Source organism: Neopelma chrysocephalum, unplaced genomic scaffold (genome assembly GCF_003984885.1).
Source record: "Neopelma chrysocephalum unplaced genomic scaffold, ASM398488v2 Primary Assembly neopelma1_26, whole genome shotgun sequence".
Lineage (NCBI taxonomy): Eukaryota > Metazoa > Chordata > Aves > Passeriformes > Pipridae > Neopelma > Neopelma chrysocephalum.
This window is the reverse complement of record NW_020897695.1, coordinates 3,336,252-3,352,806: the sequence shown is the minus strand read 5'-3', so window position 1 is coordinate 3,352,806 and position 16,555 is coordinate 3,336,252. Positions and strand designations below refer to the sequence as shown.

The following is a 16,555-nucleotide window of genomic DNA, read 5'->3' as shown; positions in this document are numbered from 1 at the left end:
GGAGCTCAAGATCCTGAAGGGAGCGAGGACGGAAAGACCTTGGACTTCAGAAAGCAAACTTTGGCTTATTTGGAGAACTGGTATATAGGAGGCAGCTTTGAAAAGTGAAGGGAGCATAGGAAAGCAGGCAGATTTTTAATGGGAGCCTTTTTCCGATGCAAGAGTGACACGTCCAAATAGGAAACCGTCTTGATGAATTGGGATACCAGCTAGGCCAAGCAGGGAACACCTGTCTAGAAAGGGTGCCATCATGCCTTACCAACTGCTTGCCTTCTTTGCTAAAATGTAGGCATTTGCAGGCATGGGGATAGTAGTGGATGCCATGGCAACTTTAGTAAGGTGCTTGGCACTGGTTCCCATGCTATTTTTGAATGTGCTTAGGATTCTGTATTCTGGATAGGTGGACAGCTAGGTGGGTAAAAGGCTTGTTGCATGGCTGGGGTCAGACAGTTGCAGTTTAAGGGGTTGCACTTTGCCTGGAGGGCAGTACCAAGGGGAGGCCTGGTGTATTTTTACATCTTTTTCAAGGACCTGGAGGAGATGACAGGATCCACTGTTTGCACATGACTGCATACTGGGGGTGCCGTTGACAAGCTTCAGGGCTGGGCTGCTGTCCAAAAGGACCTGGGCAAACTCAAGAACAGGCCAGCATGAACTTTTTGAAGTTTAACAAGGACAAACATTCAGCCTCTGGAAAGGGAGGATACCTTGCACAGAGCCAGACTGGGAACTGCCTGTTTGAGTAGCAGTTCTGTTAGTAGGCGATAAGCTGACCATAACCAACAAAGGTAACAGCATGCCAGTAGCTTGGAAAAAGTGATGATCCTATTTGGCACTCATTAGGGCCCTTCTAGACCATATACTGTGTCCGAATGTGTCATTCCCCTCTCAGAATCCTGCTGACAAGCTGGGATAAGTTCAGTGGAGGGCCACCAAGGCTAGGGCTGGAGCATGTGTCCTGCAAGGAGAGGCTGAGTGAGCTGAACTCTTGACCTGGAGCTGGGAGGGCTTGCCATCATCTGAGAGAACAGGCATGTTGAAAAGAGATATGCAAGGCTCTGGGCATAAGGAGACCTGTTCCACTGTGGTGACCCCAGCTCTGGCTTGACAGTGTGGAAGTTGAAAGCACTAAGCGAGGGGAAGGAGCAGAGCTGCAGTACAAGAGTCACAGAGTACCAACTCTGTGCCAGGTTGGAAGGGACGACAGATGGTCATCTGGTCCAACCTCCCTGCTCAAGCAGGGTCATCCTAGAGCTCATGGCACAGGCTTGCGTCGAGACGGTTCTTGAATATCTTCAGTGAGGGAGACTCCACAAACTCTGAGCAATCTGTTCCAGCGTGCAGCCACTTGCACAATAAAGAAACTTTTGTGCATCAGTTTCTGCCCATTGCCTCTTGTCCTAGGGGTTAGTACCACTGAGAATAGCCTGGCTCATCCTCTTCACACCCAGTATTTAGATATTTATATATGTTAATAAGGCCCCCTCTCAGTCACCTCTTCTCGAGACTGAACAGCTCCAGCTCCCTCAGCCTTTCATTATAAGAGAGATTCTCCAGATCTTTGACCAGCTTCGTAGCTTTCTGTTGGACCTGCTCCAGGAGCTCAGATGTCTCTCTTGTACTGAGGAGCCAAGAACTAGACACAGCACTCCAGATGTGGCCTCATCAGGGCTGAGTAGAGGGGCAGGATCACCTCCCTCGACCTGCTGGCAATGCTCTTTCTAATGCGTCCCAGGATTCTGTTGACCATCTTGGCCACAAGAGCACACTGCTGGGTCATGGACAATTGCTTGTCCCCCAGGTTCTTTTCTGTAGAGCTGCTTTCCATCAGGTTGGCCCCCAGCCTGTACTGGTGCCTGGGTCTTATTCCTCCCCAGGTGCAGGGCCCTACATTTGACGTTGCTGAATTTCAGAAGGTTCTTCTCTGCCCAACTCTCCAACCTATCGAAGTCCCTCTGAAGGGCCACACAGCTCTCTGAGGTACCGGCCACTCCTCCCAGTTTGTATCATCAGCGATGATAGGGGGGAACATGGGGGAGCTGTGCCTGGGCCGGGGTGTGGGCTGAGGCGGGCAGTGCACGGGGGACTTCCCGCCCTGGCCGGCGGGCGGAGCAATCCGCCTTCGGGCCGTGTCGCAGGAGCGGGCGGGAAGCGGCGCTGCCCCCACGGCTGCCCGGGCTCGGGCTGGGCGCGGGGCTCGGCGCTGCTGCTCGGAGGAAGAGGAAGTGGCCGCGGCCCCCGGCCGGGCTGATCGCCGAGCGGAGCCGCCGCCCCGGGTTGCGCCGCACAAACTTTGTGCCGGGCGGCGGGGCCGTGTGGCGGCGCGGCGCTGCCCCGGCACCTCCCTGTCGCGGAGCCGAGGGGGGAGCGGCCCCGGAGCGCGGCGGGCGGGCACGGGCGGCAGCCGGAGGAGGAGGAGGAAGCGCTGTCAGCGGGGCTGGCCGTCTCCGCCCGCCGGGCATCCTTCAGCACCGCCGGGCTGCGCTTCGCCCGCCGCCTGCCCCAGGTACCGCCGCGCACCCCTCTGGCCCGGCGGGCAAACTCGGCGAGGGGGCGGGAGGGGGTTGCTGCTGGGCAGGGTCGGCGCGGAGAGAGGAAAACCGCTCTGGGGCTCCGGCTCGTCCCGGTGCTCTGGCTCCCGAAGTTCGGAGCGGGGCGCGGGCTGGCCCGGCGTGCCCGGGTTTGGAAGGGGCTGCTGCAGACCCTCGCGGGGCACAGAGGGGCACTGCCTCCTGCCCGCTCCCCGGCGGGTTGCGGTCTGTGCAGCCTCTCCGAAGGGTCCGCCCGCCGCGGTCCTGCCGAGGGGCCGAAGCGGAGCCCGCCCGGGAAGACGCCGTCCTGTCAGCCCGTGTGTGCAGAGACCCCCGGGCTCGGCCCGGGGAGACCGCAGGCGGCAGTGCTGGCAGTCTCTCCCAGCCAGCGCGGAAGTCCGTGTCCAGCCGTGGCCGCCGTGGGGCAGAGCCGGGAGCGGAGCTCTGAGAGGAGCCGGGTGTTCGCCCGCCCAGCCCGGCGCCCTCCTACATGCCGGGCACCTGGAGGCGGCGGTGCCGCGGCGTGCTGCCGTGTGGCTTGGCTGGGGTTTGGGCTTTTACAGTCGCTATTTTCTAGTTTTAATGCCTTTTTAAGTTCTCGATTCTGTTTCAGCACGTTTTTCTTGGAATGTAAAGAGAGGCAGGATGACCATGGGTCAGCATTTGTACGTCTGAATATGAAATACATCTCTGGTTTATCTGAATTCTTGTCAGAGCAGCCTCTTCTCACAGCCTGTGTGTTTTTTGAAAAGGGGAATTTAGTTGGATGGACTTTTAGAGCTCTTCTGTGGTACTTTCAGCTTAGTCTAATAATTAATAGGAGACATTTGTTTTCCATTACGCCTAAGTGTGCTTCCCTCCGGAGCGCTTCCAGCTCGGACCCAGGAAACGAGCTGAACCAGAGGCTGCTGTGTGGCAGGACGGGGAGCGGTGCTGGAGCCCACTTGTGGCCTTGGTAGGGGTGGCTGTTGTGCTAAAGCGATTGCTGGATTTAAAATGATAAAAATATAATTATACCTGACAGAATGTTCTGTAATGTTTTCAGCCAAACTTTGGAAGCTGTAGTATGATTGTATCCTGCTTCTGTTTTTATTCTCTTTTAAAAAAATGGTTTTATTTATATATTTCGTAGGAGAATTACTAACATTATCAAGACTTAGCTGATCTCCAGCTTACGAGGGGAAATCTTTTTGTACATCTACTTTTATGTTTTATTTTTAATGAATCCAGTCCATTTCAGCTTCTAGTATTGAATAACAAGTTGCTGGCCATCACAATGCTAGTGATCACGTTTAATTTCTGATCATATTTAATTTCTGTTTTCTCGAAGGAAAAAGAAAAGTCTCAGAATGAAGGGTTATTTTAGGAATCTGACTTAACCTCAAGTTAGTTACATTAGACAAGGGGCTTTCCACCCTGTGAATGCTGGCATTCCCTGTCCTGAGAATGAGAATGTAGCATGAAATGAGTATATACAGCTGTGATTAAATACCTGAGGGAGTTCTGAGCTGCGGTACTGGGAAATGCGAATACCATGTTGGGTATAATGAAGTGGTCTCAGACTCTCTGGTGTAAAAGCTGGAGTCATAGACTTGTGAAGAAGAAAAATCAAAATTGATGAAGTTTGTATTTAAAATAAGTAAAAAATATTGGCATAACTAGTATTCCATCCCCAGCTTTATGTGAGATCCCACAGCTTCACACCTGACACCAGTGATCCACTTTATCTTTTGCCCTCAGTCAGTTGGCTGGGGTTTTGCTCCATGGCAAACTGGCAAAAGGCAATAAGCATAGGACTGTTGAGTTTATCTAGTTTTGCATTTTACCATGGTTTTACTCACTGTCCTGAAGCAGCTGTGCATACATTGCAATATGCATCTGTTTTTCATACCTGTTTTCTGGGGGTTCAGAGTGGTTTGGGGTTAACTTTAAAGGAAAGTTGGATTCCTAACATTCCTATGCATGCTTTTGTCAGGTTCATTCAGTCTTTATTTTCTAGACAACAAATGTTAGCTGTTGTGATTTTCCCTTATGTTTTTCAGAGTAGTTTTCTAGTCCTTCTTAGCATTTTTGTAGTCTCCTGTCTTAGGGGAGGCAACTTGCTTGAACATTTGCATGTGGTGTTTTGGGATAAATTTTACCTGTGCCTTGTTCAGTGACATTAACACTTTGTTATCTTGACCAGAAATACCCTGCGCGAAAGTATTTTCTAGAAATATGAGGTACTATTTGAATCTTTTGCTGTACTGAAAGACAGCATCATGGTATCACCAAGTATGAGATATTTTGGATGAGCATTACAGGGGGATGTGGATAGGGTAGAAAGCACGGGTCTCCCACCAGCCTACTGTTCCTCAGATTGCTCCCCAACACTAGCACAACTTGACTTCCTCCTCCACCAGTTCTCCCTGATCCTGTTTGCTCTTCTTCCTCCCACCCTCTTCCCCACATGCACACACATAAACCCCAGCTTTGTTTCCCTAGAGAGGGTTAAGTGTGGCTGATGGCAGCCCCTGGTTTTGGGCAGGAAGGCCACAGAGGTGGCCTGATGACCTGCAGGCCCAGGGACAGCACAGAGTAAAGTAAGTGTGTGTTATACAGGGCAGCAGAGTTGAGCCCAAGTCAGTGTTTGGAACACTGCAGGAAGGACAATAGCACCTAATAAGAGTTTGTTGAAATCATGTTATCATGGTGGCGTGTTGTTTGACATGCTGCATGCTAGAGCTGTGCTTTCTTTGTGACTTGTGTATACAAGACCCATCAGGGTAGTCTGTTCTAACTTTACGGAATCCATATCGAATTTATCCATGTATTACTTTGTTTTCTTCCTCAAGCTTAGAAACTCTTGAGGCTAGACTAGCAATTGTCTTAATTGGCCAAATTATGTTCTTCTCCTTTTTTTTGTGTAGTCAGTACATTTTCTTGTCTCCCAGGGAGACAGTACCAAACCTGATGCAATAGTTTGGTTTTTAATTGTAGAAATGCAGTTCATTATGACAGGGCATCCAGAGTTCTTGGTATGAGTCCAGGTTAGTCCTGATTTGTGTTCTGCTTCTGTTGAGTTGTGCTATCTTTGGCCTCTCCAACTTGCTTTGGCTTCTGGCACATTTCATTTCATGCTGGTGTTTCTTGATCCAAGACTATAGTTTCCTCTGCTGAACTTTGTTCCTGTCCCTTGAAATCTCTCTGCTTGTTCTAGCTTTCCTTCTTTATTAAGTAATTCATCTTGCTGTGTCTGGAAACCTTCTTGCAAATTCTCGTCACTTCCTTGGGTTCCAAGTTCTGCAGATACTCGTATTATAGTTTAAACATGTTCCAGACCTCCCCTGTGCTCACGTCCTCCTGTTTGTTCCTGTTCATCTCACTAATGAATTCTGTAGTTTTTGAGATTTGCTTTTTGAAATTGAAAACCTTAATTGCAGATTTACTTGGGTTGCTCTGCAGTTTAATTTAAATGAAATCAATGATAAAGGATAAATCTGGGATTATTCTTTCACCAACCTTTCTGTAAGCTGAGGTTTAGTTATCAGCCTCAAGTCTAAAATCCTGACAGCACTGGTCAAATTCATAAGTATATGGTGAAAAAAAATTGGTCAGTTGTAGCATCCAACAATAGATGGGACTATTGGTAATTATGGGATTTATGGTAATTATTCCTTGTATTTTCAAAATAAGCATTTAAGAATCTTTCGAATTGTTTGGTAAACTTTAGTTACTTAAACAAGAGATGCATCCCCACAAATAAAAATTATTTCAATATTTATTGAGTATATGCTTACATACTTTCCTCTATGGTAACACCCACTTGGTCTTCTTTTTTTTCAAATGTATCTCTTGGTAAGGAATTTCCCTCTTAAACAGTGTAATCTCAGAAAAAACCTATGCAGTGGTAAGCCAGGGCAGGAAAAATGGGGATATGTCACGAGCAGGGCTCTGTTCTAGGAACCGACAAAGGATCATCCTGGCATCCTATTCTGCTTTCTTTGTTTGGTTGTACACCCAGTTTGTCAGGTCTGATGTTCTTAATTCTTTGCTTCAGTTATGCTGGTTTTTTGCCTTGTTATTCCTCCTCTGCTTCATTGCTTTAACTATGCTAGGAAAGGGACTTGACCATAATTTGCAAGCTCTCTCAGGGTTTGTTTAGAGCTGAGCGGGGGACTAAACATTCTGGTTTTTTGTAGAGTGGAAAGGATGCAAGAATTAAGTGACCACATGCCAGCAAGTGAACTGAGCATGAAGTGCTTTATTATGTTGAAAATGGAAAGGTCAGGATTGCAGGAGTGAGGGTTTAAGAAAATAAGCATGTCTCATTACTACACAACAAATGTGAAGTCCTGTAATTATTTGTAAATGCCTTCTAGCATCCCTGTGAGGTACCTAAGTATTACCCATGAAAGGAGGAACGAGGATGAAAGGTCTTAAACAAAATCAAGAGAGAAAACCTATTAATACATTGCAGTTATCTTGTTTCCCAGCTGCTGCACTCATCGGTAAGAATACTATATTCCATAATTTTGTGAAAGGAACTTTAGCAGTAACTTATTATATGTATTTTAAAATATAATTTGTGATAAAGCTTACAGAATGCAGTCACTAGTCCTGGACAATAAATGCTTTAAAAATACTAATGCAGGAAAACTTATTTTCACTAATTGTGCTTAAAAACAAACTGACTAGCATGAATTGTCCATATAGCACGTTGTAAATACTAAAATTACCTTGGTTCTATTTCAGATGGTAGTGTATTACATTTACATGTTTGTTAGAATATTCTATCTAACGCTATATACTTAGCAGTTGACTCTAATATTGTAAGTATTTAAAAGAATTGCATTAGAATTCTTTTCAAATCATCCCCCTAAGTAGTCATCGACACAATGCATTGATACAGTTGAAATAAACTATTTAACCGATATGTACTTAATTGATAAAAATCCCTTAAATTACTTACTCTGGTAATGTAGTCAAGCTTCCATTAGCCATGTGGTTCTGTTACATTTCAGTGTAATTTTCATTATTATTCCTTGAAGATAAATTGTTATGGAGTTTCATGAAAGGATGGATCAATAAATCAGAAAATTAGTTTAATTTGTTCCCCAAAACCTCCAAACAGAAAATCAGATCAAAGGCAAGGGGGTTTTTTTCCTCTTCCTTTTCTTTGTGCTCTTTTCCTGCTGAAAAGCAATCCTGGGGCCTGAATCACTATTAACAAGAAAATAAGTTGTTAGCTACATGGTGTTATTTTATCCTTATTGTTCTTTGCTAATTCTGAACTTGTTGTATTTCATCTATTTTGGACACCCTCTAGCAATGTGAGAAAGCAAACCCAAGCTGCAGAGGGTATTTTAGAAAGCTTAGGTTCAGAGATCATTAGTTGAGAACTCTGTGCATCTCTATAAAAGCTGTAAAAATTCCTATGTTATATTCGAGATACACTAATTTTCGTGGATCACAGAGGTGATTAAAAATGGAAATATTGTTGGATTTCTTTTTTCTCTTGCTGAGTACAATTTGTTGTCATTTTTTTACTTTTTTCATGGCAAAGGTTTCAATAAAACCTGTTTTGGGAAGGAGTGTTCAGAGGGAGGTCATGTGCCATGCTAGGGTGAGTTTCTATCCTGTTCTTCCAGATGCTCTGCAGAGCTCCACTACTCCTGAAATGCACGAGGGAGGACAGTAATGGGGAGGAGGAGGTGGCAGCAAGAGGCTTTTTCTGTGGCTTGCGAGTTGGGCATTTGCTTGGGTTGTACAAATTCTGGGTTACATTTTTGAACTCAATTTGCAGAAGCAAGCTGCTCCTTCCGTAACCAGTGAAGGCCTTTGCTGTCATTCACAAGAGAAACTTAAGAATTAATTGACTAGGCTTTGCTGTTGTTCAGCAACTCATTGTACCTTCTATTTTTGATGCTTTTCAGAATTAAAGTGAGATACAGACTAAAAAAAACCAATCTGTTGTTAGATTTGGGTTTCAGTTCTAGTTTTATCATCACATGTCTGAACACATGAAAAATTTGAGATTAACAAGATCATAAAGCATGTGTAGGATAATTTGCAATCTAAGTGAGTTTATTGACAGAATTAGTTTTTCTGGCATGTGTAGTTGTAAGAGCTCATAGCTAAATCTTAATTTTAGTGGTTAATATTCTTTGTTAGATGTTACTTTTTGAAGGCATTTCTTGTAAGTAAGGAACTTGTGACTTGATAATTAATTTTTGCATTCATGAGAAAGAAAATTTATGTCTTAGAACCTACTGCAGAGCAAAAAGAATTTGAAAATTTGGCAGTGTTTTTGAAGAATTGTTTTTCAGTTTACTAAAAAGTGGATATTAGTGATAATATTTTGTTTAAATATGAGTAAAAAAAAAGTGGAATTCACATATAAGTGTAGAAAGCCAGGATAAATATAAGTTGTACAGTAACCTTAAACATCCCTTATAGCAAAATAATATACCTCCTGAAAAAGTAGATTGAAATGTGTTTAGGTTACTTTGAATACATCAGTGATGAATATTTCTTACAGCACTCTTTGATAACTCCAATGTAAAAAATTAATAAGGTGAATAATGTCCTGTTGGCAACTGAATTTGTAACTGAAAAGCAAGGAGATATTGTCAGACAATGGTGGGAAGACTCTGAACAGCACTAACTTTGCTGCAAATGAAAGGAAGAGGGTAATAACTAATGTTAAAAGTCTTCGGAAGGTTATAAAGCAAACTGTCTCAGTAGGAAGTTTGTGGGATAACTCTGAGGAGAATTTGGTGATTCAGTAGTGACTTGTCATATACACATATACACATCACCAGTATATTTGAGGAAACTTTAAGTATTCATACATCTCTGGAATTATTTTAATACTTAGACTCCTGTAGTAGGAAGTCTAAGTATTAAATAAAGTAGGAACTTAAGTAGGAGCTTAATTTTTTCTCTTGATCCTTCATTTTTTTTCAAGACAAAACATTCATTTCCATCATCCTTTTCCATATGCACGCTTTAAGTAACATAAGTGTGTATACTTAATGAAATGTGAGGAAGCATTTATCTTCAAAGATATTGATTGAAGTTTTAGCCAAGCAGCACAAAGATGAAAATCAGTCTCCTAGTAAGCAATCACTAGGGAATTAGCACGAAAAAAAAGGATGTTTTCAGTCCATTTCCAATTGGGCAGGTATCTCCATGCTGAATGGCTTGTGGGTTGTCAGTGTTCGCAGAGGTCATTGCTCACATGGACAATGAGGGTTGACCAGTTTTTCTCCAGAGGGCTGAGGAAATGCTTGCTGGAGAGGCACAGGAGAGTGTCTGTGGCTGCTGCTGGAAGCACAGGCTTGTATTTTCTAGCACTTTCACCCCAATTTAGGAAAGAATGCAAAACTCTCCACAATGTGAAGTACTGAGTCCCTGAGGCCTCCTTCTGCTGCCATCACTCTCTGAAGAGTCCTGTGGATTTCAGACTATTTGTATAACCAAAGGTTGCAGGCACTGTGGCCTAATGACCTCTGAAATGGAATTTTTTTCCTTATGAAATGCTGTCCCAGGTACTTAAGATATATAAGAATTACTGACCTATTATTGCTGAAACAGGAAATTTGATACACTTTCTAATGCTTACTGCTATCTTAATTCCTTACTAGCACAAGTATGTTGCTAGATGTATTCCATTACAGTTCATGGAAAAATGCCTAGTATCTTGTTAGGCTCATTAATATGCAGTAGATGTTTGTGTATTAAAATAAATAACATTTTAAACTGAAGCTAATAATATTGCACAGGCAGACAAAAGAACCTTCTGTATATACAAAGATGGTAGTACTTGTCACTACCAAAAAAAAAATGGTAGAAAGTATCACTTTGGGAAAATAAAAAGATCCTGAGGATTTTCAACATTAAATGCCAAATGAGAAAAAAAAGTCCCAAACCTTGATTTCATTGGTAGAAATTGTTAAAGTAGTTTTTACTTTTCTCTCAAAGTAATCAGGGAAGGTTGTTTTCTGTTGGATGAATCCACCAAATATTGAAACTTCAGGGGCACATATGATACATCATCCACTTTTCTTGATGCTGCAGGTCTTTCTAGGAAATGTCTTTTTCTGTTTCCAGGTTTTGTGTGATCAAATATTTACTATGTTGCTTTTTTCAAGTTTGGTGTGTTGGTCAGTCCAGTTTTGATCTATTTATTAGTGACTTTGCAAGAAGATGTAGGTATGCATTTATGGACTCTGCAGATGATCAGAAGATGGATGGTATTGTTGAACCTGGAAAGACTTCCAGCTCTTTCTTCCAGGAATGCAGGAGAATGGGATAAGATTATTACTGAGCAGTAGAAATGCAAAGAAATAGAGCAAAGTTATGAGGGACGAGTTGGAAACTTGTCAGTTAGCTGTGTTGGATAAAAATAAAGAGAAACAGGTTCTTTGTCTGCTGGGAAGTTGACGGTAAACTGTGAACGTGATGATTTAGCTGTGAATGATGATCTTAGGTGCAGTAGGTGTGTTATTTGCAGTAGAGACAAGGAAGCATCAAGAGATCTTAAGATCTCTTTTTGAGCATATGGTCACCTGTGTTCATGTAGAGAAATGAAAACAGTGATGCAAATGAGAGTGGGGTGGTGAAGGGAACAGAGATCCTGTCTTGGAAATGGCAGAAAAGGACTTGAGAACATTTGTCCTACCTAAATATGCTAAGGGATTTGGTAACTATTAATAAGAATGATTTCACAAGGAAATATGAGGGAGTGAAAAAATGTATAAAAGTTAGAGCACAATATAAGTATAAATAAATTTCTTCAAGTAGATTCCAAATATGTTGAGGCTGGAAATTTGACTTAACTTTCTAAGCATTTGGGGGATGGACCTGTGGCATAAGCTTGCAAGCAGCTCTTTGGAGATGGGCAATCTGAACAAGGTTTTCATTTTCTTCTTTAGGTTTATTAACTGTCAAGGTAAAGGCAGCCCTAGTCTGTGACTGAAGTTTTTCACGTGCTCATTGCTGTACATCGGAGGTTGCAGGGAGGCTGTAACACTGATCTTCCTGATGCTCCATGCAGTGTCTTTACACTGAATGGATCCCATGCCTTGAGAGGTGCAGAACGGCCTGTGGGAGCCACTCTGTCACTACTGAGTGTTAATTCTACATTTCCCTCTCCATCTCAAAAGCATGAGTTTCTCCATGTAGGTGGAGCCAGGATGCTGAGTGGGTTGTAATGAAAAACCTCAGGTGCCTACTTGGTCTGTCTTCATTGTTTCATGCTTGCTGCTGGTTGAAATAATTTGCTTCAGTCCCACCAGTGCCAGTGAGAGGAATGAGAGAGTTTGGATCATCTAAGTATTTTCACCTGGCAATTCTTCCATTCTTTCATACTCAGATAAGCCATAATGTGCGGGATATTGAGAAACTTTTAGTGTGTAGCAGGAATGGTTGTCAGGAGTAATCCTTTAAAATCTTGTGGACTAGCAGCTTATTAAAGAGAACCGTATTTATCTAGTCCAGTTCTGTAGCCATGCGCCTCTTTTGTATTGAACGTGGCTTCTGGAAAGTGCCATTATTTCCGGTGGTTTACCTAAAAAAGTGAGGCAGGAGGAAGTGAGTTTGTTTTGTAAATGCTGTTAGTTCTCTGCAGACCTGCTTTTTCCATTGAATTAGAAGGCTAGATATTAATTTTAATGTTACAGAGATCTGTGTAAAGCTTAATACTAGCTGCTCTCATAGTAGTTGCATATATAGAAATTGTTATTAAGTTGTCAACCTTTATATTAGCAAGTTATTTTGGATTTTCAGCTACTTTTTATAATGGAATATGTGTCTTCCAGAGTATACTATTGAATACATTTGAAAGATGGAAAATACATGCATTAAATTGTCAATTTTCCAATAAAATAATAGCATGCCTGAGGGTTGATATGAGTAGTATGTACTTCAGTTACTATCTGAGCATTTATTTAATTATACTATTTCATATAGTTTGTAGTTAGGTTGTATTTAAAATTAAAAATCACCAAATGTGCTAGTGTAGGGCATGAAACCAGAAAGAAAAAAGTAAAAATTAATTGTGTTTATGCGTTTTCCCTTTTCCCTTTCTCTATCTTTGTATCAGGAGCTGCTGAAATGGGTTGTGGATTGAACAAACTAGAGAAGCATGATGAAAAACGACCTGGTAATATCTATTCAACTTTGAAGAGGCCTCAGGTAGAAACCAAGATAGATGTTTGCTATGAATATCGATTCTTGGACTTCACAACACTAAATGATAGTAAGTACACAGTATTTTTCTTTAGATTTTTTTTTTCTATTCAAATTAACATGTTAATTGCTTCATAATATCTTTTAATAGTAAAGTTTTTTAAATGTCTTCAGTTTCTTTAGGTATAATGCCTTCTTTTCAGTCATAATACTTACATGCTGAGAGCTTAGTGAGAATTTGGTGTTAATTTTTAACCTTAGGGGTAGTTATAGGCTATCAGATTTTTTGGTTGTTTTTTTTTTTTTTTACTCTGGTATGAATGTTTTTGTCCTTAATTTGCATTTTATCCAAGTTTCGTATGGTAAAGCCATTCAAGTCTGCCAGGTTATATACTTTACTGCTCTTTTTTTCTTCCTCCCCTTCTGCTCTTTGTGGTCTCTCGGGGATACTTTGAGAAGCTGGTGTTTTCGTTTTTGCTAACTTGCCTTAAATAACTCTTATGCAGTTACAGATGTTCACAGGTGCACCCGTGTAGATGGAAACAGGATAGTGGGTGGCACTGAAGATCTAAAACATCAAGGGGGTGATGGTCCAGTCTCATGCAATTTTTACCTTAGATTTTTTCTTCTCTCTGAAATAGTCTTGTTTTAATTCACATGACAATCCACAGACATTCCGTTTCTTTCCCTGCTGATTGACATCAGGTATCAATGCCAGTTTTGCTCACACCATTGCCATTGCCCTCTTTCACTTCAGAATTAGCCTGTTCTACAAGCAATTACTCCTCACACCATTTGGAAATCTGAAGCTTGAGCAGAAGGCTGAGACCTGCTTCTTGCTATATATAAAACAACACAGTACCAAAATCTGTTACAGCTAGCTGGCAGGACGCCAGGTAGAACCTCTGTGCTTTTTGCCCTGCGACTTGTCTTGTTTTGCAAGTCAGGTCAGAGGAAAAGCCAAAGCAGTGCCTCTCTCACAGTGTGAGACAGAGTTGCTGGTATGTTGCTTGATGTGACACCTCTTGTGCAGTTCAGCGTGTCAGTCCAGAGTAATGGGAATTTGTTGGTTTTTAAAGCTTGCTACAAGTAAACTGGAATTTGGAAAAAGGTGGAGGTTTGGAATAGGTGGTTGGACAGGGCTGCGCTTCTGTAGGCAATGTGAGAGTTGAGAAATTTTGTCTTTGCAGACTTTTAGTGTGTGTTTCCAGCACTTGTGTTCTCCAGTGTTTTTTGATACGCTAATTGGAATGCACTGCTGTTATTGAGAGCACCAAGCAAATGGTAGAGGAATTTTTTCATGTTTATGTATTGCAGTTGTTTAGACATTTATGTATTTTTATTTCAAAGTGAACTGTTTATGTCCTTTGATCGTTTGACAGCTTTTACTGAGATGTACTGCAAGTTGTGTCATTAGTAGAAGTGAATTAATATTGAGGACACACTTCTGTGGGCTTTTCTGGATTGTTCATCACTGTTCTGTCTGGGTGCCTCATAAACTTTAGCATGTGCATTCTCCTGATACCTCATGAAGTGTCATCTTTGGCTTTCCCATTGAGTTTTGCTTGGGCATGTTGTATTCCCATCACTCCAGTCTCTGAAAATGTCAGCAGATAGGCTGATGTGGAGGGGATGGAGCTGTTGTTCCTGCTTTTTATTCTTAGTATCACCTATGATTGTGTGCTTCAGGATGGGCAGGGCAACAGGTTGTGGTTATGCGGCTCCGTCCATATTCTAGTCTTTGGCTGTGCGAAGGCTCACATCGCACTATGTGGTGTTACGTCGTTCCAGATTTTTCTTGGTAACAGCATCACTGGTTGATTTACATTTTTGCTGAGAAATAACCCCTGTAGATAACTAAAGTTAACAATGAGTGTTTCACCTATATCTGTGTGGATTCAAAGGCTTCTAAAAATGGAGTGCTCATAGCTGTGTAAAAAGAACATTTGGATTGTGAAGTCTGTCTTCTGTGAATCTACTTTAGCCCTTTCAGTGTGTGTATATATCTCCTGACATCATTTTTTCCGCAAGTTTTCTGCTTTATTGGGTTTTTAGAATAAGCCATATTAAATTATGAGTGGCTGCAGAGTCCGTTGTTGTATCCTTATGCTGGGCTTTATTTACAAGAACAGGGAGCCTGGCAGTGCAGACAGGTACTCATTTTTCTCTGGAGCTTTTCTATAACGCTGACTGCTCTGATAACTGTATTTCTCACTAGTGTTTAATCTTAATGGTGAGAAGGATGCGATTATCTCTCCATGTTGCAAGTGGGAGCTAATTCACAGGTTACTGCCAGAAGGTTTCCAAATGCTTAGCATTTCCTCATGTGTTCCAAAAGCAGCTCATATTGACTTCAGACGTAAAGGTGTATGCTCGTCATATCTGCGGTTTGAACTGCATGTATTGGCAAATCTGATATCCAGATAATTAGAGACCAGTTCCAGAATGTGGCATGTGCAGTTTGGCTGGCAGCTGGGTGGATGTAAGTTTTCTGCAGCTTGGGAAGATACTGCTCTCCTCTCACCTCCTATTCAGCTCTGTGAATTGATTTAAATCATGTAGCTGGCAGGTTATGCAGCTTTTTTGTTTGGTTATCCTCTGCCATATCAGTGTCTTGTGGAAGGGTCTGAAGAAGGCTGGAGCTGGTATAAGTGGTGGGAATATGTTGTCAGGAAAAGAAAACAAGACCTTTAAATCCACTCACACTATTATGAACTCACAGAGTCACAGAATGGGTGAGATTGGAAGGGACAACAGTGGGTCATCTGGTCCAACCTCCCTCCTCAAGCGGAGTCATCCCAGAGCCCGTTCAACAGGATTGTGTCAAGACAGTTCTTGAATATATCCAATAGGGGAGACTGCACAATCTCTCTGGGCAATATCTTCCAGTGCTCGGTCACTCATACAGTGAAGAAGTTCTTTCTCATGTTCAGGTGGCACTTCCTGTGCATCGGTTTCTGCCCATTACCTCTTGTCCTAGTGGTTGGCACCACTGAGAAGAGCTTGGTTCCATCCTCTTGACACCCTCCCTTCAGATACTTCTATTCATTGATGAGACTCCCTCTCAGTTGTCTCTTCTTGAGGGTGAAGAGGCCCAGCTCCCTGAGCCTTTCCCTTAGGAGAGATGCTCCAGTCCTTTAATCATCTTTGCAGCTCTCTGCTGGACCCGCTCCAGGAGCTCCATGTCTCTCTTGTACTGAGGAGCCCAGAACTGGACACTGGAGCGGGAGCACTCCAGAGACAGCCTCACTAGGACTGAGTAGAGGAGAAGGATTACCTCCCTTGAACTGCTGGCAATGCTCATTCTCTTAGCATCACTGTTGAAAACAGGGATAAAATACTCCTGGTGATCATTTTTCTGCTGTGAAATTTAACTTTGCTTGCTTGCTGTTTTTGGTTACTGTTTACCTTCTGGCATACACAGCTAAAGGAATATAAGGAAATATGCTCCTGTATTAAATATTTTTATTCTTTTTTGAACTTTTGCTCTGCATTGATGCAGATGTCCAGTGGAAATAGTGTTTGATCACTTGTTTAAGTACTGTGTAGATAATATATAGACGCAAAAGACAGAATTAAAGTTGCAAGCATAAACTTCATCTTTACATTTCCCAGTGTTACAAGATTGATGTACTTGAAAGTAAAGTGTCTAGGGAAAGATTTTCCAAACTTTCAAGGAAGTAGACTATGGAGAACCCATTGGAACCCATTGGTTTCTGTTGTGTGCCCCCTGCTGATAAATCTGCATGGTTCTTCAGAATTAAAATGGTTAGATTTGCCACTGTCCTTTACTTCTTGAGCAAGTGTGGAAATTGATACCAGCAAAGGGTTATCATCTAGCATAGACTGGC

At 42.4% G+C, this 16,555-nt stretch overlaps 1 protein-coding gene across 3 annotated transcripts in view; it reads left to right on the top strand.

Annotated features, from left to right (window-relative positions):
* The first annotated feature begins 2,263 nt into the window (after positions 1-2,263).
* RFTN1 (raftlin, lipid raft linker 1) overlaps positions 2,264-16,555 on the top strand; it is a 99,349-nt gene continuing 85,057 nt past the window's right edge. The window contains exons 1-2 of one of the 3 annotated variants that reach the window (XM_027675346.1): positions 2,264-2,506; positions 12,619-12,774. In XM_027675346.1, the coding sequence (XP_027531147.1) occupies positions 12,630-12,774 (145 nt within the window). In that variant the 5' untranslated portion in view covers positions 2,264-2,506; positions 12,619-12,629. Of the gene's footprint in view, positions 2,507-3,403; positions 3,487-12,618; positions 12,775-16,555 lie in introns of those variants that run through there. The other 2 variants (XM_027675344.1, XM_027675345.1) reach the window with 2 other exon arrangements.